Source organism: Oryctolagus cuniculus, chromosome 12, assembly GCF_051225735.1.
Source record: "Oryctolagus cuniculus isolate XC-2025 breed Fujian yellow rabbit chromosome 12, ASM5122573v1, whole genome shotgun sequence".
NCBI lineage: Eukaryota > Metazoa > Chordata > Mammalia > Lagomorpha > Leporidae > Oryctolagus > Oryctolagus cuniculus.
The window spans coordinates 107,183,423-107,207,557 of NC_142878.1; the positions used below are offsets into that span (position 1 = coordinate 107,183,423).

The 24,135-nt window shown below is 49.3% G+C and overlaps 1 protein-coding gene across 9 annotated transcripts in view; it reads right to left on the minus strand.

The window, feature by feature from the left end:
* The window catches only part of SCAPER (S-phase cyclin A associated protein in the ER), a 439,476-nt gene extending 418,964 nt beyond the window's left edge, over window positions 1-20,512 (minus strand). For 2 of the 9 annotated variants that reach the window (XM_089310827.1, XM_051834593.2), the window contains exons 1-3: window positions 10,508-10,655; window positions 10,030-10,165; window positions 2,195-2,258 (exon numbers count right to left, since the gene is read on the minus strand). In XM_089310827.1, the coding sequence (XP_089166953.1) occupies window positions 2,195-2,258; window positions 10,030-10,073 (108 nt within the window). In that variant the 5' untranslated portion in view covers window positions 10,074-10,165; window positions 10,508-10,655. Of the gene's footprint in view, window positions 1-2,194; window positions 2,259-10,029; window positions 10,166-10,507; window positions 10,656-16,837; window positions 16,920-19,991; window positions 20,015-20,411 lie in introns of those variants that run through there. The other 7 variants (XM_070054635.2, XM_051834595.3, XM_051834596.3 and 4 more) reach the window with 6 other exon arrangements.
* Window positions 20,513-24,135: the final 3,623 nt, after the last annotated feature.

Genomic DNA, 24,135 nt, shown 5'->3' on the forward strand with positions numbered 1-24,135 from the left:
AGGTAAGAAAAACAAGGGAGGACAAGTACCAGATGAACCTGGTGCAGCCTGTTACAGGACAAAGCACAGAAACGCTCCAAGAATAACAGGGGCAGATCAAAAAGACACAAGCAGACGGTTGTTCGGTGTAGCACTGAAGACGTCCGTTGGGAAGCCCACTCCCTTATCTGAGTGCCTGGGTCCAAGACCTGGCTCTGCTCTCAATTCCAGTTTCCTACTAACGCACACCCCAAGAGACAGCAGCTAACGGCTGGAGTAGCTGGGCCCTGCCACCATGTGGAGACCTGCGTTGGGTTCCAGGCTCCTCGCTTGGGCCCCCAGCTCCAGGCTGCTACAAGCCCCTTCTGTGTATGTGTGTCTATTTCTCTCTCTCTCTCTCTCTCTCTCTCTCTCTCTCTCTCTGTGGAAACAAGGGCGGGAGGGAGACAGAGATCAACAGTAAACGCCACGCAGCTACAGAATGGAATCGAGAGCTTTTTGCTGTAAGAGACATTGCTACATGAAAAAATGCGTTCCATCAGTTCAAGGAAGAGAAACAGATAGATGCTTCTTACTGAAAATAATAAATCAAAAATTAATAAAAGCAATTGAACCTAATACCCATTGGGATTGTTACTATCAAAAAAAATGAAAACTATGGGGCAGGCATGTGTCACAGCAGGTTAAGCCACCACTTACGACACCCACATCCCATACGGGAGTGATAGCTGGAGTTCCTGTTCGTTTGCTTCTGATCCAGCTCCCTGCTAATGCACCTGGGAGGCAAGGACTTGAGTCTCTGCCACCCACATGGGAGACACCAGTGGAGTTCCTAGCTCCTGGCTTCAGCCTGGCCCACCTCCAGCAGCTGTGGCACTTGGAAAGTGAACCAGTGGATGGAAGATATCTCTCACTCTGCCTCTATATATATAACTCTTCAAAAATAAATAAATAAAACTAAAAACCAGAAAATAGGTGGCAGTGTTGTAGCACAGCAGGTAAAGCAGGTAAAGCTGCCATCTGCCACACCAGTATCCATACCGGCGCTAGTTCATGTCCTAGCTACTCAACTTCCGATCCAGCTCCCTGCTAATGCACCTGGGAAAGTAGCAGAAATGGCCCAAGTGCTTGGACCCCTGCCACCCACAGGGGACATTCTGATGGAGCTTCTGGCTCCTGGCTTAGCCCCTCCCCAGCTTGGCCCAGCCCAGCCCTGGCCTTTGCAGACATTTGGGGAATGAACCAGAAGATAGAAGATCTCTCTCTCTCTGTCTTTCTCCCTCCCTCTCTCTCTCTATCTATATCTCTATGTGTCTCTCTCTGTAACTCTGCCTCTCAAATTAATAATTTAAAACAAAAACAAAAACAAAATAAAAATACTAGTAAGGAGTGGATAAACTGCAACCCCTGGGCACCACTGTAAAATGGTACAACCGCTGTGGGCAAAGCTTCTCAATGCTATTCCTCAGAAAATTAAAACAGGGACCGGTGCTGTGGCACAGTGGGCTAAGCCTCTGCTTGCAGCACCAGCATCCTATATGGGTGCTGGTTAGAGTCCCGGCTGCTTCTCTTCCTATCCAGCTCTCTGCTGATGGCCTGGGAAGGCAGTGGAAAATGGCCCAAGTCCTTGGCTTCTGGCTCCTTCACATCAGCTCAGCTCCGGCTGTTGCAGCCATTTGGGGAGTAACCAGCGGATAGAAGACCTCTCTCTCTCTCTCTCTCTCTGCCTTTCAGATAAATAAATAAATCTTGAAAGAAAGGAAGGAAGGAAGGAGTGAAGCGTGGGGCACAGACACCTGTTTGCCTGCACCATCAGATTCAGGAACCAGCCCGGCCCACCTTGCACCCTGGCCCCGGGGAGAGCAGGGCTCCTCTAGGAGCAGGCTGCCCTGGGCAGGAAGCACTCAGCTCCTGGCACCGGCTGCTGCGGATGTTTTTACTAGGAAGTCATCCAAGGAGCTGCTTCCATCTGCACTCCTGCCTCAGGCCCACGAGTGGCAGGGGCAGGCCTGGGCTTGGGGGGGTGGGGGGGCGACAGCTGCCAGACTCCAGGGCTGAGTGGGACTCGCACAGCTGTTCACTTTCTTACCGAGCTTTGCAGCAGCGCACTCCACGGGGCCTGTGAAAGCAGTGTTACACTGGAAAAGCGAACAGAAGACAGGAAGGAAGAGACAGGCTTAGAGCAGGATTAGCCCTCAGGCGGCCTGACACTTACCATCATTCTCCCGTTCTCTTCTCTGCGAGAGTCATTTACCACGTAAACCCACGGGGTGCAACTCCTACAAGAAAAAGCACACACTGCTAGTGACCACACGATCAGAAAATCACACTGATGCATAAAAAACACACAAGTCTCATCCCTGTAAGCTTCTTATTAGACAACAGGGATACGACACAGCAGGCTTTAAATACTCCAGACTGAACAACACCTCAAAACTCTCCCAAAGCTAAATATAAAGTGGGAGAGAAATTATGTCAGCTACATTAGTAATATACTAAAGGGAATGACAACCTGGAGGGTTCAGCTTTGGTTTAAAGATTTATTTATTCACTTATTTACTTATTTGAAAGGCAGAGTTACAGAGAGGGAGATCGATCTTCCATCCAGTGGTGTACATCACAATAACCAGGGCTGGGCCAGACCGAACCCAGCAGCCAGGTGCTCCTTCCAGGTCTCTCACACGGGTGCAGACCTGAGTACTTGAGCCGTCTTCCACTGCTTTCCCAGGTGCATTAGCAGGGAGCTGGATGGGAAGTGGAGCAGCTGGGGCTCGAACCAAAGCCTGTATGGGATGCCAGTGTCACAGGCAGAAGCTTTACCCACTACGCTACAACACCAGCCCCCTTCAACCTACAATCCATACACACTCTCTCTCCAATTCTTTATCTTTATTTATCTATATATCTATATGAAGTAATATTTACCTATCCATCTTGAAGTAATATTTATCCCAACTGTGTGAAATGTATTGTTAATATTTCTTTCTCTATTCTATTTCAGTTTTTCAGATGTTTGTTTACTCGAAAGACAACAAAGATATTTCATCTGCTGGTTCACTCTCCAAATGCCAGAAACAGCCGGGCCTGGGCCAGGCTACAGCCAGAAGGCTGGAACACAAACGGGTCTCCGTGTGGGTGCAGGGACCCAAGTACTGAGCACCACCGGCCGCCTCCCAGGCCGCACAAGAACCTGGGCTCAGAAGTAGAGCCAGGATTGAACTTCGGCACTCTGATGTGGAGCGCACGTCTGCAGTGCTGCACCAGACACCTACCCCTATTTCTTCTTTTAAAAGCTGTTCTGGCCAGCGCCGCGGCTCACTAGGCTAATCCTCCGCCTAGCGGCGCCGGCACACCGGGTTCTAGTCCCGGTCGGGGCGCCGGATTCTGTCCCGGTTGCCCCTCTTCCAGGCCAGCCCTCTGCTGTGGCCAGGGAGTGCAGTGGAGGATGGCCCAGGTGCTTGGGCCCTGCACCCCATGGGAGACCAGGAAAAGCACCTGGCTCCTGGCTCCTGCCATCGGATCAGCGCGGTGCGCCGGCCGCAGCGCGCCGGCCGCGGCGGCCATTGGAGGGTGAACCAACGGCAAAGGAAGACCTTTCTCTCTGTCTCTCTCTCTCACTGTCCACTCTGCCTGTCCAAAAAAAAAAAAAAAAAAAAAAAAAAAGCTGTTCTGACAGAACAGACTCAAATTAAGTAAGAAAAATAGGAAAATACCCTTAACAACTGTCATGAACTGAGATTTTTGCAGAATATGTTACCAATTACACAAGGCTCTACACAGGACAGACCTTAACTTTCAGGGAAGCCCTAACTTATAACACGGCCAAACTTCTCAAATCCAGAGCAGAGCAAACGGAACACCTGGGGCAGGAAGCTGCCAGGAACAATGGCCCGACCCTGTGAGAGAGCCAACTTGTTCCTCGGAAAGGCGCCTGCATCACCCGCGCTGTCAGACAGATGTGCTCCTGTGAAAAGCACCACTGCGAATGTCAACAGTGTCTACTCAAACACTTACCAACTGCCACAGCAGCGTTATCTGCAACAGCCAGCAGGTGGAGACCACCCCAGCGTCTACAATCATAGACACTACGGTGTACGCAGACAAAGGAGTGCTACCCCTCGCGGGGACCAGTGTGAGGACGACACCGCACGGACGACTGTGAACGCACCACGCGAAGCCAGAGAAGCCAGTGACGAACACCATACGGCGCAGCAGTGCCCATAAGTGAGATCCAGGACAGTCAAACCACACAGGAAGACAATCATCACTGGTTGCTCAGCCCTCCGCTCCCTTCTCCAGGTCCCTCCAGGTTAAGAAAGGCCCTAGGGCCTTTGGTCCCGGGGGAGGTAGGACCCAGGCCACCACAGCCTCCCAAGGCTTTAGTTACCACAGGAGTCTTGAGGCCCGTTTCCCAGCACAGCACCTCTTGAGTGATGTCAGGGTGAAGAGGGCGTGAGTGAGTGTAGTGTGGCCGGAGGAGGAACCCGAGCTCGCAGGCGGGCAGGTGGATTTGTGAAGGGAGAGGACCAGAAAGAGAACTGGGACTTGATGCTAGGGGCCTGGCTGGGTCAGGATTGGTGAGGTGGACATGCAAAGGGACGACAGCTGATCACAGGAACCACAAGTACGGTGGTGCGCTCCCCTCACCTTCCCTACCCTACCCACAGCAACTCAATCCCTGCCCAGAACCCGGAACCTCCCGGGAGTGCTCCCTCTCGGCAGCCAGCCTCCCACCCAGGGAATTCCAAGACCTTTGCTAGGTGGTGAGCTTGGGAGCCTGGGGCTCTGTTATCTGCCTCCTCTACCCTCTTTCCTGACTCCATCCCAGACCATTTAAGTCCAGGGAGGAGGCATAAGACCTTAACAAATGCTAGCTTATTGTTTCAAAAAAAAAAAAAAAAGCGAGTGGGGAAGGGTGGTGAAATGTTCTAAAATTCTCTATGGTGACGGCTGCACAGCTCTGAGAATGTACAAAGACCATTTTTAAATGGATGAACTACAGTGTATATAAACTGCATTGCAGGAAAGCTGCTGTTTTTTCATGGTTCATCCCATCTCTGCTCAGCCAGCACCTGCTTAACCAGGCCTTCCCAAGCAACCTTCCCAAAACCTGTGGAAGCTCTAAAGGGAATTCTTCAAGCTGAAACAAAAAGATGCTAACAAAATAAGAATATATGAAAATACCGGAAGGGTAAGAATATGGTCAAATTCAGTATACTCTAATACTGTAATGGAATAAAAATCACTTTTAACTCCAATGTAAAAGTTAAAAGACAAAAGCTTTAAAAACAACTGTACGTACAACCATTTGGTAAAGGATACACAATTTACAAAGGAGATACTATGCAGGAATAATGTAAAATGAGGGGTAAAGAGAAGTTACAACATAGTTTTCATATGCTCTGAAATAGGTTATAACTGGGACCGGCACTGTGGCACAGCGGGTTAAAGCTGCAGCCTGCAGTGCCAGCATCCCATATGGGTGCCGGTTCGAGTTTCAGCTGCTCCACTTCTGATCCAGCTCCCTGATAATGTTCCTGCGAAAGCAGTGGAAGATGGCCCAAGTCCTTGAGCCCTTGCACCCATGTGGGAGACCCAGAAGAACCTCCTGGCTCCTGGCTTTGGCCTGGCCCAAAGACAATTAAAATGGGTGTCAGTAAATCACTGCCTACCAATAATTATGTTAAAGGTAAACTAATTAAATTCACTAATCGAAAGACAGAGTGGCTGAACAGATTAGAAAAAACCAAGACCCAACTGTCCTGCCTAGAGGATACTCCTGTTAGTTTCAAGATACACATAAGCTCAAAGTCCAGGGGTGAGGAAGGACACCACCAAAGGGTAACCAGAGACAGCAACAGTGGCTATGCTTCCATCACACGAAACAGATGGAAAGCCGAAAACTGGCACAATGCAGAAGTCATCAAGAGCCTTCACCTGTGGACACATGGGCACTCAACAGCAGAGCACCGAAGTACACACAGCAAGTACTAAGCAACAACAATACAACAGGGGCAGAGACGTCCAACAAGGAACAGATCCCCAGATAAATCCGCACGGAAAACAGCGCACCTCGGCAAGGGGCCTGTCTTCACTTGTTCTCTGAGCTGTAAGAGCATGCCTGAGACAGGGTCGTTTACAAGGCAAAGGGGCAGGCATTGTGGTGCAGTGGGTTAAGCCATGGCCTGGATGCCTGCGTGCCAGATCAGCGTCTGGGTGTCAGTCCCACCTTTGCTTCCAATCCAGCTTCCTGCTAACGTGTACACGTGACGGCTCAAGTACATGATCCCTGCCACACACAAGCTTCAGCCTGGCCCAGTCTGGGCTACTGTGGGCATTTGGGGGGTGAATGTGCAGATGGAAGATATCTCTTTCTCTCTCTCTTTCTCTCTCTTTCTCCCCCACTCGCTCTCTGTCACCCTGCCTTTCACATAAATACAAATTAAATAAGTAAACTTCTGTAAAAAGGCACATATAAGGAGGAGAGGCTTATCTGACTCATGGTTCTGAAGGCCGGGGAGTGCGAGACGTGGCAGCTGTTCAGGTGAGGGCTCCCAGAGCACCAGCGACGTGCAGGGCATCACACGGCCCGACGGGCGCGGACGGCAGCACCGCACCGGCTTCATTAACGGATCGCGACAGATCCATTAATCCACGCCAGAGCCCTCGTGCCTTAAAAACCTCTTACAGGTCCCACTTGGTTCCAACTCTTCATACTTCTAACACGCATTTTGGTGGTGACATTCAAACCACAGCAGGACCTAACAGATACCTGCACAGCAACCATGCACCAACACACTTAGTTACTTACAAGAAACAGCTAAATTCCTAGAAACATCAACCTACCAAGACTGAACCATGAAGAACGTGAAATCTGGCTAGATCAGTAACACTGACACTGAATCAGTCATCAAAAAACCAACAAAGAACAGCCCAGGACCTGACGGCTTAACTCGTGAATTCTACCAAACATTTAAGAAAGAATAAACGCACTCCTTCTCAACTCTTCTCAAAAACTGAAGCGGAGGGGGCCGGCACTGTGGCACAGCGGGTAAAACCACTGCCCGCAAGCCAGCACCCCATGTGTGTGCCACTTCGAGTCCTGGCTGCTCTACTTTGGATCCAGCACCCTGCTAATGCGCCTGGGAAAGCAGCAAAGATGGCCCACGTTCTTGAGCTCCTGCACCCACTTGGGAGACCTGGATGAAGCTCCTGGCTACTAGCTTGAGCCTGGCCCAGCCCTAGCTGTTGCGGCCATTTGGGAAGTCAATCAGCGGATGGAAGATCTCTCTCTCCCTCTCTCCCTCTCTCTCCCTCTCTCCCCCTCTCTCCTGACTCTACCTTTCAAATAAAATTTTTTTTTAAATATTTATTTATTTGAGAGGTAGAGTTACAAACAGAGAGAGAGGGAGAGACAGAGAGAGGTCTTTCTTGTGCTGGTTCACTCCCCAAATACCTGCAACAGCCTGAATTGGGCCGATCTGAAGCCAAGAGCCAGAAGTGTCTTCTGGATCTCCCACATGGGTGCAGGAGCCCAAGCACTTGGGTCATTCTCCACTACTCTCCCAGGCCATAGCACAGAGCTTCATCAGAGAGGAGAGCCGAGACACAAATCGATGCCTATATGGGATGCTGGTGCGGCGGGCGGAGGCCTACTATGCCACAGCACCAGCCCTCTCAAATAAATGTAAAAAGTCAAAAACCGAAGAGGAGAAAACACTTCCAAATCATTTTATGAGACCAACATTACCCTGATACCAAAGCCGGCCATGAACATCTCAACAGAAGAACACTGCAAGGCAGTATCACTGAACCCAAGACTTCTCAGGCACCAATAAATTCAACAGCTTAGGAAAAAGGACCACACACCCCGACCACGGGATCTGTAACAGGGACACAGAATGGTCCGGCATACATACACCAAAATCTGTGACGCACCACATTAACATAACAAAGGCTAAAAATCATACGGTCTTCTGCATCAATGCAAAAACGCACTTGGCGAACTCCACACCCTTTTGTGATAAAAACTCTCAAAATTAAGAACAAAACGGATGTACCTCAACAGAATGAATGTCATATATGACAACCCCACAGCTAATGGCATATGCTAGAAGCTTTGCTCCAAGCCTGGGAACCAGACAGAAGCTGCCCAGTCTCACCAGTTCTACTCAATATGGTACTAGAAGTCCAAGCCAGAGCAGTTAGTCTCTGAGAAAGGAAAAAAAAAATTTTTAAAGCATCCAAATTGGAGAGGAGGAAGTAAAACTGTGTTAAGATGGCGTGATCTTATATTTAAGACACTACAGGTGAACAATGCTTCGACAGCCACGGGGGTGGGGGCCCACATCTTGTATCAGAGGGTGCCAGTGAGGATCCCCGATACTCCACACTTCTGATCCAGTTTCCTGCCGATGCACCTGGGAGGAAGCAGATTATAGCCAAAGGCTTGGGGGGGTGATGGAAGGAGTTCCTGGCTCTGGCTGCTGGACATATTCAGGGGATTGAACCAAAGACAGAAGATCGATCTGTCTCTCCCTGTCACTCTACCTCTCAAATAAATAAATGAATCTTTAAAAAAAAAAAAAAACCTGTGGCTGGCGCTGTGGCGCAGCGGGTTAAAGTCCTGGCCTGCAGTCCCAGCATCCCATATGGGCACCAGTTCGAGTCCCAGCTGCTCTACTTCCAATCCTGCTCTCTGCTATGGTCTGGGAAAGCAAAGGAAGATGGTCCAAGTGCTTGGGCCCCTGCACCCAGGTGGGAGACCTGGAAAAAGCTCCTGGCTTCGGATCAGCTCAGCTCTGGCCACTGCAGCCATTTGAGGAGTGAACCAGCAGATGGAAGACCTCTTTCTCTACCTCTGTCTTTAACTCTTTCAAATAAATAAATAAATCTTTTAAATAATAATAATAAAAGAGTGCATCAAACTTAAAAGAAAGTGCGTAACAAAGAAACAATGGAATGAAGAGACAACATACAGAAAGGGAGAAAACATCTATAAAGGTATCTATTTTATTTTATTTATTTGAGTTACAGAGAGAGGTAGAGACAGAGAGAGAAGTCTTCCATCCGCTGGTTCACTCCCCAAATGGCCGCAACAGCCAGAGCTGCGCCTATCTGGAGCCAGGAGCCAGGAGCCAGGAGCCAGGAGCCAGGAGCCAGGAGCCAGGAGCCAGGAGCTTCTTTCGGGTCTCCCACGTGGGTACAGGGGCCCAATGACTTGGGCCATCTTCTGCTGCTTTCCCAGGCCATTGCAGAGAGCTGGATCGGAGGAGGAGCAACCGAGACCAGAACCAGCACCCATATGGGATGCTGGCACTTCAGGCCAGGGCTTTAACCTGCTGTGCCACAGCACCAGCCCCTAAGACAAATAATATTCTTAAAACTTAGTATTAAGAAAACAAAAACCTTGAGGCCTTATTGTGGCACAGTGGGTTAAGCTACTGCTTGAGAAACCAGCATCCCATATCAGAGTGCTGGTTTGAGTCCTAGCTGCTCTGTTTCTGAGCTAGCTTCCTGCAAACGCACCTGGAATAGTAGTAGCAGATGGCCTAAGTACTTGGGTCCCTGCCACCCATGTGGGAGACCCAGATAAAGCTCTGGGTTTCTGGCTTCAGCCTGGCCCGACCATAGCCATTGCAACCATATGGGGAGTGAACCAGTAGATGGTTCTACCCTGCCTTCAAATACATGTCTTTTAAAAAAAAAAAAATTTTTTTTTAAATGGACAAACAACCTAAATAGACATTTCTCAAAGGAAAACACACAAATGGCCGACAGGTATATGACAAAATTCTCAGTCTCGTTAGTTATCTCACACATGCTGAACTAAGACGGAAGACAAGAGTTCATGAGGATGTAGAGAAAACGGAGTTTGGCACACTGTTGGTGGGAACACACATTAGGACAGCTACTGTGGCAAACAGTGTGACAGTTCCTCGAAGCATTAAAAACAGAATGACCCTATGGCCCAGCAACCCCGCTTGTGGCTACTGGACCCAAAGAAATGCAAAGAGCGCCTCCCAGCGCTGTCTGTGCTCCCACACTCACTGCTGCAGATTCACAATCGAGATACAGAACCAGCCTGAGTCCATCAGGCGATGATGGGATAAAGGACACTCCTGTGTCCAGGAAACTGCTCAGTCTCGTCACTCCTAACAGAACAGATGAAGCCGGAGGACATGAGCTAAGGGAAATAAGCCAGAAAGAGAAACACTGTATGATCTCACTCTGTGTAGGCTCTAAAGTCAAACTCACAGAAGCAGGGGGGTGCAGAAATGAGGACACGTTGGTTACATGGTGTAAAGTTTCAGTCAGGAGCTAAGGCCCAGCTACTACGCAGCGTGGTGACTACAGCTAATTGCAACACCCAGCACACTTCAAAATGGCTAAGAGATTAGATCTGAAATATTCCCATCACACAAAAAGACTGACATGCCAATACACCTAATTTAATCATTTTACAGTGTACACGCGTATCAAAACAGCATGCTGTACACCACAAATAATTTGTACTTGTCAGTTACACCTTACTGAAGTCGGGTGGAGGACCTGCCACCCTTCCATCCTCACGCCCCTCCAGTGCGGCACCTGTAGGGATCACCACCGGCCAGCCTGTCTCCCCCGACGAGAACGCAAGCCCCAGGACTTCCTTTGCCTTGTTACCCCCGCAGACCTGGAAGACAGAACAGTGCCCAGCCGGGAGCAGGAAGCCAATAGAGATGCGTTGGCTAGTGAACGCAGCCCATGCCACAGAATCTTTGCTCACCTTGTCCCTCTCATCCTCCACATATTCAAAGCCAACCAAGTTTCCAAGGTTGCCTTTACAGGCTGTCTTCCTGAGGCCTACTGTTAGGAATTCTCCCACCACCCCAGCTGCACCAAGTGTGACAGGGTGGAAAGAACAGTCACTGGGGGCAGCCACGACACGTCAACTTGCTACTTGTCTAACCTCTTTGAGTATCAGTATTCTCATGAATAACAGCGAAAGCTAACTATTTCCCCAAGAGAAATAAAAACACATTTTTCTCACAAAGACCTATATAGCTTTATCTGTAACAGTTCAAAACTGGGAACAACCCAAACATCCATCAACAGGAGACCAACCAACCAAACTACAGTGTAACAGTATATCCATGTAAGAGACCACTACTCAGGGGGCCGGCGCTGTGGCATAGCAGATAAAGCCACCACCCGCAGTGCCAGCATCCCTTATGGGTGCCAGTTCAAGTCCCGACTGCCCCACTTCCAATCCAGCTCTCTGTTGTGGCCTGGGAAAGCAGTAGAAGATGGCCCAAGTGCTTGTGCCCCTTAACCCATTTGGAGACCCAGAAGAAGTTCCTGGCTTCTGCCTTTGGATCAGCACAGCTGTGGCCGTTGAGGCTATCTGGGGAGTGAACCAACAGATGGAAGATCTCTCTCTCTCTGCCTCTGTCTCTCTGTAACTCTGCCTTTCAAATAAATAAATAAATCTTTTTAAAAAATCAACAAAGAAATATGATGAGTTGAAGTATGCTATAGATCCAATGGACTTCAGACATTCACAGAACATTCCATGCCACAGCTGCAGAAGACAAATTTTTCATCAGCATACTGAATATTCTCTAGAACAGACTATATTTTATGTCACAAAATAAGCCTAAACAAATTTTTTAAAAATTAAAATCATATATCTTTTGTGACCAACCACAACGGAATACAACTAGAAATCAACAACAAAAGAAATCAGAACTTAAACAAATACCTGGAGACTGAACAATGCTACAGAACAAATAATGGGTCACTGAGGAAATCAAAGTGGAAACTTAAAAATTTATTTGCATAGATGAGAATGGACACATAACATATAAAAACTTATGTGATACATCAAAAGAAATACTACATGTAAATGTATAATAAGCCCCCATATAAAAAAAAGTTCAAATAAATAAGCAAATGACACGTCTCAAAGACCCACAAAAGAACAAACCAAGCCCAAAATTAGTGAAGGAGATAAATAACAAAGATCAGAGCAAAAATAAAGTTAAGTTGAAGAAAATGAAAAGTTGGGGATTTTTTTCAGAAGATAAACAAAACTGTCAGACACCTAGACTGCATTCCAGCTCCTGGTTGCAGCCCAGACCCAACCCTGGCCACTGCAGGTGTTTGGGGAGTGAACCAGCAAATGGAAGTCCTTCTCTCTCTCTCTCCACCCCCACCAGTGTCTCTGCCTGGCAAAGAAAGAAAGAACAGAGAATTCGAGCCAGTCCCAAAGGGACAAATACCATATGTTCTCCCTGATCTGCAAGAACAATACAACACCTAAAACAGAATCTGCAGAAGTGAAATTGACACCTTGAGAAGGGACGGCCTGAGTTGCCCTGGTCTTGACTGTCAAGGAACAGTTCTGTCTTTTGTTTTATTTTTTTTCTCTTCATACAATTTGTTGAATTCACTACTTAACATAGAGTTAATCATATGTGTAATAAAGTCAATTGAAAATGGATCTCAGTAAGAAATAAGAGTGGGAACAAGAGAGAGAGAAGGAAGTTTGTAACTGTAAAGCTGTATAGTTCTGCATACATTCCTAAGGATTTACTTCTAAGGGTACAGTTTAAAATTTTGTCATGGAAAATGCCCTAAATAGCACTCTGAACTCAGAATCAGCCCTTGAGGCATTCAGATCTGGCAAAAACCCCATGAGAGCATTTCAGGCATGGAAAGCTAAGACACTGTGGCAAAAAAAAAAAATGGCCTACATGAAAGATCTCTGTGAGTGAGATCTCGGCGGAAAGAAGGGGCCATCAAAGAAGGAGGCACCTTTCTCTGAAGGGAAGAGAGAAGTTGTGCTTATGGCCCTGTCTAAATACAGAGTGTGTAGACTCAAAAGGCTTCCACAGCCTTGGCAGCTCATAACAAGAGCCTCGGGTGATCACTTACATTATAAGTAAGAGTGTCAATCGTCAAATCAACAACAGGAGTCACTGTGCACTTGCTCCCATGTAGGATCTCTGTCCTTAATGAGTTGTACTATGAGAATTAATGATAAAACTTGTCTTCAAACAGTACTTTATACTTTGTGTGTCTGTGTGGGTACAAACTTGAAATCTTTAATTAGTACAGAGTTGGTCTTCTGTACATAAAGATAATTAAAAATAAATCTTAATGAAAAATGGGAAGGGAGAAGGAGTAGGAGGTGGGATGGGAGGTGGGGTGGGAGGGTGGGTATAGGAGGAAGAACTGCTATATTCCAAAAGCTGTACCTATGAAATTTATATTTATTAAATAAAAGTTTTCTTTAAAAATTTTAAAATTTAAACTTTTAAAAAATTTTTCATGGGACCCCAAATCTCATTCAGCTGAATGGTAAAAAATGCCATCTTAAGTGTTAAAGTGACCATATAAATAGGATCAAGTGTGGGATAATTATAATAGAATTAAAAGGAGAGAATGTTCCAACACAGGAAGCAGTCCACACAGTAAACTCACAGAATGACAACTGCTTTAAGTAACACTCTGACCTCAGAATAAGTCCTTAAGGCTTCCTGGACTGGCTGAAAAGTCCATTAAAGCATTTCAGGCATGGAAAGCCACCCAAGCAAAAATATTCTACATGAAGGATCTCTGTGAGTGAGATCCCAATGGAAAGAAGTGGCCATCTCTGAAGGGAGAAGACAACTTCCACTTTGCTTATGGCCTTGTCTAAATACTGACAGAGTTTGTGGATCAAAAGGCTTCCATAGCTAGGCAGCTCATGTCAAGAGCCTCAGGTGGTCACTGACATCATACATAAGAGTATTAATTATTAAATTAACAACAGGAGTCACTGTATACTAACTCCCCATGCAGGACTTCTGTCCTCAATGAGTTGTATTATGAGAGTTCACTGTAAAACTAGTTAGTTCTCAAACTGTGTGTGTGTGTGTAAATTTTTGAAATCTTCACTTCATATAGAGTTGGTCTTCTGGGTATAAAGTTAAGTTGAAAATGAATCTTGGGGCCAGCACTGTGGTGTAACAGGTAAAGCCGCTGTCTGCAGTGCCGGCATCCCATGTACGTGCCAGTTCAAGTCCCAGCTGCTCCACTTCCCTCCAACTCTGCTATGGCCTGGGAAAGCCAATGGTCCAAGTCCTTGGCTCCTCTAAGGAGACCTGGAAGAACCTCCTGGCTCCTGGCTTTGGATTGGCACAGCTCTGGCTGCTGTGGCCATTTGGGGAGTGAAACAGTGGATAGAAGACCCCCCTCCCTCCCTCTCTCCCTCCCTCTCTCTCCGTAACTCTGTCTTTCAAATAAATCAATATTATTTAAAAATGAAAAGAAAATGAGTCTTAATGGAGAATGGTACGGGGAGGGGGGTAGGAGGGAGGCTATGGTGAGAAGAATAACTATATTCCCAAAGTTGTACATATGAAATCTGTATTACCTAAAAAAAATTAATTAAAAAATAAAAATAAACATTTAAATGAAAAAAAAAAGAGAACTCAGAAATAAAACCATGGATCTAGAGCTAATTATTCTTGCAAAGACACCAAGGACAGACAGTGCAGTCTCCTGAACAAATGTGCTGGGAAACCTGGATAGCCAGGCGCAGCAGACTGAGCGCTGACCCTGTACGTCACCACACACAAAAGTAGCTTCAGCACGCATCAAACATCTGAACATTAGACCCGCAGAAGAAAACGTAAGAGAAACACCTTAAGACTTCAGTTATAAGCAATGATTTTTTTTTTTGGCTAAAACCCCAAAAACGCAGGCAACAAAAACAAGAGAAATGGGATTATATTACATTAAGAAGCTTCTGCACAGCAAAGAAACAATCAACAGAGTGAAGAAAACCGAAAGAATGGGAGAAAAATCTGCCAACTATTCACTTGATAAAAGATTGATATCCAGAATATATATAGGGGTCAGTGCTATGGCACAACGGGTTAATGCCCAGGCCTGAAGCGCCAGCATCCCATATGGGCACCTGTTCGAGACCCAGCTGCTCCACTTCCTATCCAGCTCTCTGCTATGCCTGGGAGAGCAGTAGAAGATGGCCCAAGTCCTTGGGCCCCTGCACTCAGGCAGGAGATCCGGAAGAAGCTCCTGGCTCCTGGCTTCGGATCAGCTCAGCTCCAGTAGTTGCAGCCAGTTGGGGAGTGAACCATCAGATGGAAGACCCCTCTGTCTGTGTGTGTGTGTGTGTGTGTGTATAACTTTCAAATAAAAAATAAATCTTTAAAAAAAAAACAGAATATATAAAGAACTCAGAAGAGTTAACAAAAATTATTTAATCCAATATTAAAATGGGCAAATGATCTGAACAGACATTTCACTAAAAACGAAACACATCTGGTTGACAAATACTTGAAAAAATGATAAGTATCATTAGACATCAGAAAAATCAAAGGACAATGAGACATCATCTCACCTCAGACAAAAAGGCGATCACTGAACACATCAAAAAAATAACAAATGCTGGAGAGAATATAGAGAAAAAGGAACTCTTACACACTCTGTGGGAGTGGCAGTAGTATAGCCATATGGAGGACAGTATGGAGTTTCCCTAAAATCTAAAACGGGGGGGATGGCATTGTGGCATCCCACATGGGTGCCAGTTCAAGACCCAGCTGCTCCACTTCCAAACCAGCTCCCTACTAATGTGCCTAGGAAAGCAGAGGAAGATGACCCAAGCCCTTCAGCCCCTGCCCCCACAGAGGGGTCCCAGAAGTAGCTCCTGGCTACTGGCTTCAGACTGGCCCAGCTCCAGCCATCACAACCATCTGAGGAATGAACCAGAAGATGGAAGATAATCTCTCTCTCTCTCCCTCTCTATATAAACTCTTTCAAATAAATGAATAAATCTTTAAAAAAAAAAAAGCTTAAACTGTACCTACCATGATCTAGCCACCCCTCTTCTGTGTATATAGTAGCCAAAGGGCATGAAATCAGCATTATTAAAAAGATGCCTGCACTGCCAATGTTTACTGCAACATTACTCACAACAGCCCTGACACAGAATCAATCTAGAATGGATAAAGAAAATCCAGTACACATACACAATGTAGCAGCATTTAGCCATAAACAAGGAAATCCTCATTTGCAACAAAATGGATGGAAGTGGAGGACATTATGGGAAGTGCAATAAACAAGATACACAAACACAACAAGTGTTCTCTGTCCTACAAAGAAAGTTCATTTGCATGTAGGAGACTTCGTCCTGAGGTCACTGGAAAGAAAGAGGCTGGACAGTGGGTGCCACATCAGACGTCCTATTGCTCCACAGAACAGTCGGGTGCCTGGAGTTCACAATAACCTAAAGAACTAGAGTGTCTCCTGGTATCTGGTGGCTAGGATAAAAACTAGAAGTGAGGAGCTCAAATGCTCCAGAAATAAAGCAACAAGGAGATGGAAATGCCAGCTGCCATGACTTGATCAGTACACACCACCTCATGAACATGCGCAAGCATCCCACGTTAATCAAGAAATGTACAGTGGCCAGTGCTATGGCTCAGTAGGCTAAGCCTCCACCTGCAGCACCAGCATCCCATATGGGTGCCAGTTTGAGGCCCTGCTGCTCCTCTTCTGATCCAGCTCTCTGCTGTGGCCTGGGAAAGCAGTAGAAGATGGCCCAAAGGCCTGGGCCCCTGCACCCACTTGGGAGACCCGGAAGAAGCTCCTGGCTCCTGGCTTTGGATCAGCCCAGCTTTGGCCTTTGCAGCCATTTGGGGAGTGAACCACAGCATGGAAGACTTCTCTCTCTGCCTCTCAAATAAATATATCTTAAAAAAAAAAAAAAAAAGGTAGAAAACTTAATGCAGGGATAGGTGTTTGGCTCAGTGATTAAAACACTACTGGGGGAGGGGGCACAGCGTTGTGGCACAGAAGGTTAAACTACCATCTGCAGTGCTGGCTTCCCACGAGGACGCCAGTTTGAGTCCCAGCTGCTCTGCTTCTGATCCAGCTCCATGCCAGTGCACCTGGGAAGGAAGCAGAGGTTGCCCTGAGTGTTTGGGTCCCAGCATCCACATGGGAGACCTGGAAGAGGCTCCTGGCTTTGGTCTGGCCCAGCCCTGGCCATTGAAGCCATCTGGGGAGTAAACCAGTGGATGGAAGCACTGTGTATGTGTGTGTGTGTGTGTCTATCTTTCTGTAACTCTGACTCTCAAAATAAATAAAAATAAGTCTTTTTTTTTAAAAAAAAAAAAAGGTAACTTCCATCTTGTATAAGCTAATCTCTTTGGGGGGGGCACTCCGTGATTGCAGATTAGCCTACACCCCTAAATAACATACCAAGTCTTAACAATTCTGCCTCCTAAATAAACCCAGAAAACACAAATCAGCTGTGTCTGAGCCATCACCATCTCGAGTCTAAATTACTGCAGCCTCTGCAACACCAACGACCAACATCCCCAAAACCACCTGCAGGTGAGGGAAAGCAGAGAGAGGGAGACAGGGAGACAGGAAAACAGGGAGACAGGGGAGGGAGGAGGAAGGGGAGGAAGGGGAGGAGGGGGGGAAGGAAGGGGAGGAGGGGGGGAGGAAGGGGAGGAAGGGGAGGAGGGGGGGAGGAAGGGGAGGAGGGGGGGAGGGGGGAGAGAGGGAGGGAGGGAGGGAGAGAGGGAGAGAGGGAGAGAGAGAGAGAGAGAGAGAGAGAGAGAGAATATATCTTCCTTCCACTGGCTCACTCCCCAAATGGCTGCAAACAGCCAGGTCTGGCCTTGGCTAAAGCCTAGAGCCAGGGACTCCACCCTTGGCCTTCACATGCGTGGCATAACTAAGAAACTGGATTGGAAGGGGCCGGCGCTGTGGCGCAGTGGGTTAACGCCCTGGCCTGAAGCGCGGGCGTCCCATATGGGTGCCGGTTTGAGGCCCGGCAGTTCCACTTCCGATCCAGCTCTCTGCTATGGCCTGGGAAAGCAGAAGATGGCCCAACTCCTTGGGCCCCTGCACCCGTGTGTTCTTGGCTCCTGGCTTCGGATCAGCACAGCTCCGGCTGTTGCAGCAATCTGGGGATTGAACCATCGGATGGAAGACCTACCTCCCTCCCTCCCTCCCTCTCTTTGTATAACTCTTTCAAATAAATAAGTAAATCTTTACACAAACAAACAAAAAACTGGATTGGAGGCAGAACAGCAGGACTCCCAACCGCTCCTGCGACATGGGACGCCAATGTCGCAAAAGACAATTTAATCACTGAACACCAGCCCCTCACACATCATGAAGATGCAGGATGCGTTAGGCCTGCTTCTGACGCGGCATCACAGAAGTGGTAGTTCTGATATTTGCTGGGGGAAGAGAGGCCAAAGAGCCCTCTCCCCATTCCACGACATAAGCACACGGCCAGAAAGCACCATCTGTGAAGCAGAAAGCAGGCCCTTTCCAAACAGACTGCTGGCATCACGTTCCTGGACTTCCCAGACTCCAGACTGTGAGAAACAAACTGCTATTGTCTGCACCCAACCTAAAGCATTTCCTTGTAGCGGCCCAACTGGACTAAGACACATGGAGGTCTGTACACAGCTCAAGGGAGAGGGAGAAAGAAGAACCAAGTGTCTGCCGACGGCTGTGAGTCATTCACTGCTATCAACAAACCTATCAGGTGGGTAATATTATCTCTCTTCTACAGAGAAAACCAAGGTTCAGAAAAATTGGGCACAGGCCAAGTGGCGGAACTGGGATTCAAACCGTCCTACTCATCAAATCACACTTCTTCCTCCATGATGCTAAAAATTGACTGATTAAAATCTTTAATTCCCCAGTGGATATTATTCAAATCATTTCAATATGTGGCATAAATCAACCTACACCTGAGACATTTTGGGGAAGTCACAGTCAACGGAAAAAGACGAGAGGTAGAAGCACCAATTTAGGGGGCCGGCGCTGTGGGCTCAGCCTCTGCCTGCGACCCCTGCATCCCATATGGGCACTGGTTTGTACCCCAGCTGCACCTCTTCGGATCCAGCTCTCTGCTGTGGCCTGGGAAGGCAGTGGAGGATGGCCCAAATGCTTGGGCCCCTGCACCCACGTGGAGACCTGGAGGAAGCCCCTGTTTCCTGGCTTTGAATTAGCTTAGCTCTGACCATTGTGGCCATCTGGGGAGTGAACCAGTATATGGAAGACCTTTCTGTCTCTGACCTAACTCTGCCTCTCAAATAAATAAATATCTTAAAAAAAAAAAAAAAGCACCAACTTGGGCCAGACTGAGCTAGTGGGCAGAAAGCTGAATTTCAGATTTACCACCCACAAAGCAGTGATCCAAGTCTCAGCTTGCACATTCATAAAATGATCATTTCCCACCCCTGTACCTCAGATTATTTAGGACAATGAAAATGCGATGCTGATGAAATCAATCAGTACAGAAAACAAATTACAGGGGCAAGCACTTGGCCTAGAGGTTAAGCCCCGGGTTAGGACGCCCATATCCGGTATCTGAGTCCCTGGGCTCCACGCCTGCTTCAGGTGGGGTTCTCTGCTAATGCAGACCCTGGGAGCCGGTGGTGACGGCTCAAGTAACTGGGTCCCTGGTACCCATGGGGAAAATCTGGGCTGAGTGAGTCCCCAGGCAGCTGGGGCGGGATCCAGCAGGTGCCAGACAGTGCACTCTCCCTCCTTTCTTTCTCTCTCAGATGAATAAGGAAAAATTCAACCAAACGAAACAAATTATGATACATACAAGTAATTACTGCCTATCCCGCGAGATGACTTCGGGGAATAGTTATTTATTTCCATGGAAAACAACGGGGCGGAGAAGAGATCCGACCCACAAGCAGCAGGAAGCGGCTCCATCTCAGCGGGAGCCACCGGACAGCAGCAGGTGCACCTCCAAGGGGGCAAGTCTCTGCTCGCTTTCCAACAACCCCGGCCCTGCCTGGGGCCCGTCCTCGATTCTCGCCAGGTGCCCTGCGCGGGACCGGCCGGAGGCGCGCCCAGGTGCGAGGCCCCGGGCAAACCGCACCCTCCCGGGCTGCAATGGAGAGCCCACTCCCGCCCCCGCTTCCCGGGGCGCAGTCTGGCCGCTGGAGCACTCAGAAGAGGACGATGGCCATCACCTGTCAAGGCAAAGGAGGGGCCGGCGGCTCCCACGGACGCCCTCTTGCAGAAGCCTCGGCCGGGGCCGCCCCCTGAGGGGCGGTCAGGCAGCGCCCACCCACCCCAGCCCCGGCGGGTGCGCGGGGGTCCCTCATCGCCCACGCCACGCAGGCCCAGACGCGCCCCAACCGCGCCCCTCAGGCTCCCGAGCGGACCCCTGGGCGCGGGCGAGCGGCCGCGGCTCCCCTCCCCCAGCGACGATCCCCGTCTCCCTCCCACCCCACCGCCGCCGTCCCGCACGCCCAGGTGAGGGGAGGCAGTGGCAGGGCGCACCCCGCCGCCATTTTGTCCCCCCGGCCCCCGCAACGCTTCTCCCCGGCCGGCGCCCCGGCCCGGGCCCGCCCGGATCTGCGCAACGCGCGCCCCTCGCGGACACTCACCCCCGGCCGCCCGGCGTAGTTCGGGGCGGCTCCGAGCGTCCCGCCGGGAAAGGGGCGGGGCGGGGCGGGGCGGCCGCGGAGGGGCGGGGCGGCTCCGGACGCGCCACGTGACCGCGGCCCCGGCCGCCGGCGCGCAGGCGCAGCGTGTTTCGCGCCGCCGGGGCGCCGAGGCGGGAGGTGGGGGCGTGGGGCTGGCTCCCGGCGCGCGCCCCGCGGCGGCTCTGGAGCGGCTGCCCTCCTCCGACGGCCGGTTTGGGCCACACTGGCCTGTCCCTTGAATGCGGGCTCCTCCCTCGGCCTGCGTTATCGCCACAGACGCCAGATTGCAGGGGCGGAAGCCGCTTGGCCTCCGCCGCGGCGTTATGGGGTCCCTCGGTACCGGGGCCTTCGCACAGTGCGCGAACGCGGAATGCATTCGGTACTTGACGGGTATTTGGGTCACTGGAACAAAATCGGAGGCAGCGCGGACCGTAGCTAGGAGAGGAGCGTGCCCTCCGGCGGCAGACAGGCCGTGCACCCAGCCCTGCGGCTGCGCCCCACGGCAGCCCGCCGCGCGGGAATTTCCACGGCTTCGTAGAAGACAGCCGGGCCTGGTCCTCCTACAGCCGCCCCCGAAACGGCTTCCAGCCTCGCCCGCCTCGGAGTCTTCCTCTCACCCCGCCAGACTCCGTCTTTTCTCTCCCTTTCAGACCTGCCCGTCCGAGCTGCCCTTCTCTGATTATTTCTTTTTTTTTTTTTTTTTTTTTTTTTTGACAGGCAGAGTGGACAGTGAGAGAGAGAGACAGAGAGAAAGGTCTTCCTTTGCCGTTGGTTCACCCTCCAATGGCCGCCGCGGCCAGTGCACCGCGCTGATCCGATGGCAGGAGCCAGGTGCTTCCCCTGGTCTCCCATGGGGTGCAGGGCCCAAGCACCTGGGCCATCCTCCACTGCACTCCCTGGCCACAGCAGAGAGCTGGCCTGGAAGAGGAGTAACCGGGACAGAATCCGGCGCCCCGACTGGGACTAGAACCCGGTGTGCCGGCGCCGCAAGGCGGAGGATTAGCCTAGTGAGCCGCGGCGCCGGCCCTCTGATGATTTCTAAATGAGGACGTCTCCAGGCCCTTGGCTGGCCGCTCTCTGCGTTCTGCCCAGCCACCCCCGCAGAAACCAGTCCCCCGCAGGTCACCGCGGGTGTCTCCACCGCGGAGCCTGTGGACACGGTCTTCACGAGCGGACCCAGTGCCCCTGCCTTCGCTGCGCCCACCTGCAGCCCGGGGAATGCTGCCTTGCCTCACGTGTTCACTCTTTTTTCACACCTCTGTCTCTAACCACTCCCTCTCCATCTCCCGAAGTCTCATCTTGCTCCTCGTGTCCCTGAAGTGCTGATACCTGTTGGGGATAGATGCACACTCTTTTCCCAGGGCACACGCCATGTGATTACTGAGTTACTTCAGTTAGCATCCTTACGCTCGCCCTGATTTCTGCTCCTGTAACCTGGGTTTGCACTGGGCATTTCCACTTGGATCTCTCAAAACTCAAGATGACCAAAAAAAAAAAAAAAAAAAAAACCTCCTCTTTCTTAGATACATATAAAACTGCCTAATTGAGAGATAACACACTATACAACTCGCTCATTTAAATTATGCAAACCAATGATTTCTAGGAAATCTGGAGAGTAGTGCAGTCATCACTGTGATTTTAAAACCTTTTCAACATTCCTAAAAGAAATCCTGAACTCATTGACAGTTACTCCCTCATTTTCCTTCAACACCTTCAGCCATAAACAACCACTAATCTAAGTGTGTACAGATTTGCCTATTTCGAATATTTTGTATAAAAGGAATGTATGGTGTTTCGTAACTGGCTGCTTTTTTTTTTTTTAAGATTTATTTATTTGAAACAGAGAGATAGAGACAGAGAGAGGGGTCTTCCATCCGCTGGTTCACTCCTCAGATGGCCACAACGGCCAGAGCTGAGCCAATCTGAAGTCAGGAGCTTCTTCAGGGTCTTCCACGCGGGTGCAGGGGCCCAAGGGCTTGGGCCATCTTCTACTGCTTTCCCAGGCCACAGCAGAGAGCTGGATCGGAAGTGGAGCAGCCGGGTCTCGAACCGGATGCGTACACTTCAGGCCAGGGCCTTAACCTGCTGCCCCCTGGCTTCTTTCACTTAGCATGACATTCTCCAGGGACATCCACATTGTATGTGTACCAAAACTTCCTTTTTGTGGCTGAATACTGCTCCACTGCATGGAATATACACCACCATTTTTATGCAGTCATTCGTCAGTCGATGGACATTTAGGTTATCTCCACTTTTTGGTTGCTCCCTGCTCTGGGCTTCCAAAGTGTTTCATACAGACTCTGATAATGAAAACCTTTACGAAGGAAGAGATCAAGAACTCGGAGTAAGGCTGGAACGACAATGCAGAGAGAGAACTTTCTGTCTCAGGTAGATCCCCAGACTTCTCTGCTTCCTCCTGCTTCCAGCTCTGTTCTCTCAAGCCACCAGCTCCCCCTGTCCACTTAAGGAATCTGGTCTCTAACCGTGCACACAATCCACCATAGCCACCAAGGTTCTGCTTCTCTTTCTGTAAAACTGAACATGTGCAGCTATTTAAATTTAAATGAACTATGTTAGATACCATCTTCTGTCATGCAATCCAAATGTCAGTAATCAACAGCTACATGTGGCTGACGCCTGCTGTACTAGACAGCACAGACATACTTCCCATCCTTCCAGAAGGTTCTGTGTATACAGCACAGGTCTAGAGACACTCTTTCAATATTATTTTTATCCAGGCTTCTACAACAAAACAACTAATAAACAGAAGTTTGTATCACTATTCTTGAGGCTGAGAAGTCCAAGGTCAAGTTGCCAGCAGATTCGGTACCAGTTGAGGACCTGCTTATTGCCGCACAGGCAATGATCTTGCTATGCCCTCACGTGGTGAAGAGGTGAGGGAACCCTACTTGGTCTTCTTTATAAGGGTACTATTATGCTCATAATGTCTCTATCCTCATGACATAAGCACTTCCCAAAGGCCCCCACCTCCTAATTACATCACATTGGGAGTTAGGATTTCAACTTACGAAGTTTAGGGGGAGGGAGTAAAGGGGTAACACAAACACTTGGCCCACAGAAAATTTCCATTATCATATCCCAAAAAAAGCCTGATTCTTCCTGGTCATTTTGTCAACCAAGCTCTGTTATAGGTTATCAGCCATTCACTGGCTGTTTTGGATAAGATGCCCACCCCAGGTAGGGATGAATATGGGTTCGGGTGGGCCAAATAAGATGGAGCATGAGAACATGTCTCATGGAAGGTAATAGCAAGACAAAATACTGAACTTGGTCTATTAAGTTGACTTTCCTAATCATTTAGGAACACCTGTACCCCTCCATGCTACCCTCTTCTCCCATTATTGGCACCCTGATGGCAAAGAATGTCCAGTGCTTATCCTCAGTGCTTAGCATAGTACTTGACACTTAGTAGGAGTGTCGCTCCCCCTCTTCACGGAGGAATGACACAGGACCCTGCTCTGTTCTTTTGTCTGCTCGGCCCTTCCCGGGTTTGCTGCCGATCCTTCCACCTCCGTGGAAGGGCGGCTCCCCCTGCCACTTTCCCCACTTCCGCGGGGGAGCGGCACACCGCCGGCCGTCTCTCTCGGGGGCTGCACAGGTGTTCCTTCAGATAGATGTTCCTCTTAGATGTTCCTGGTGCATGCCGTCTCTCTCCTCCTTTATA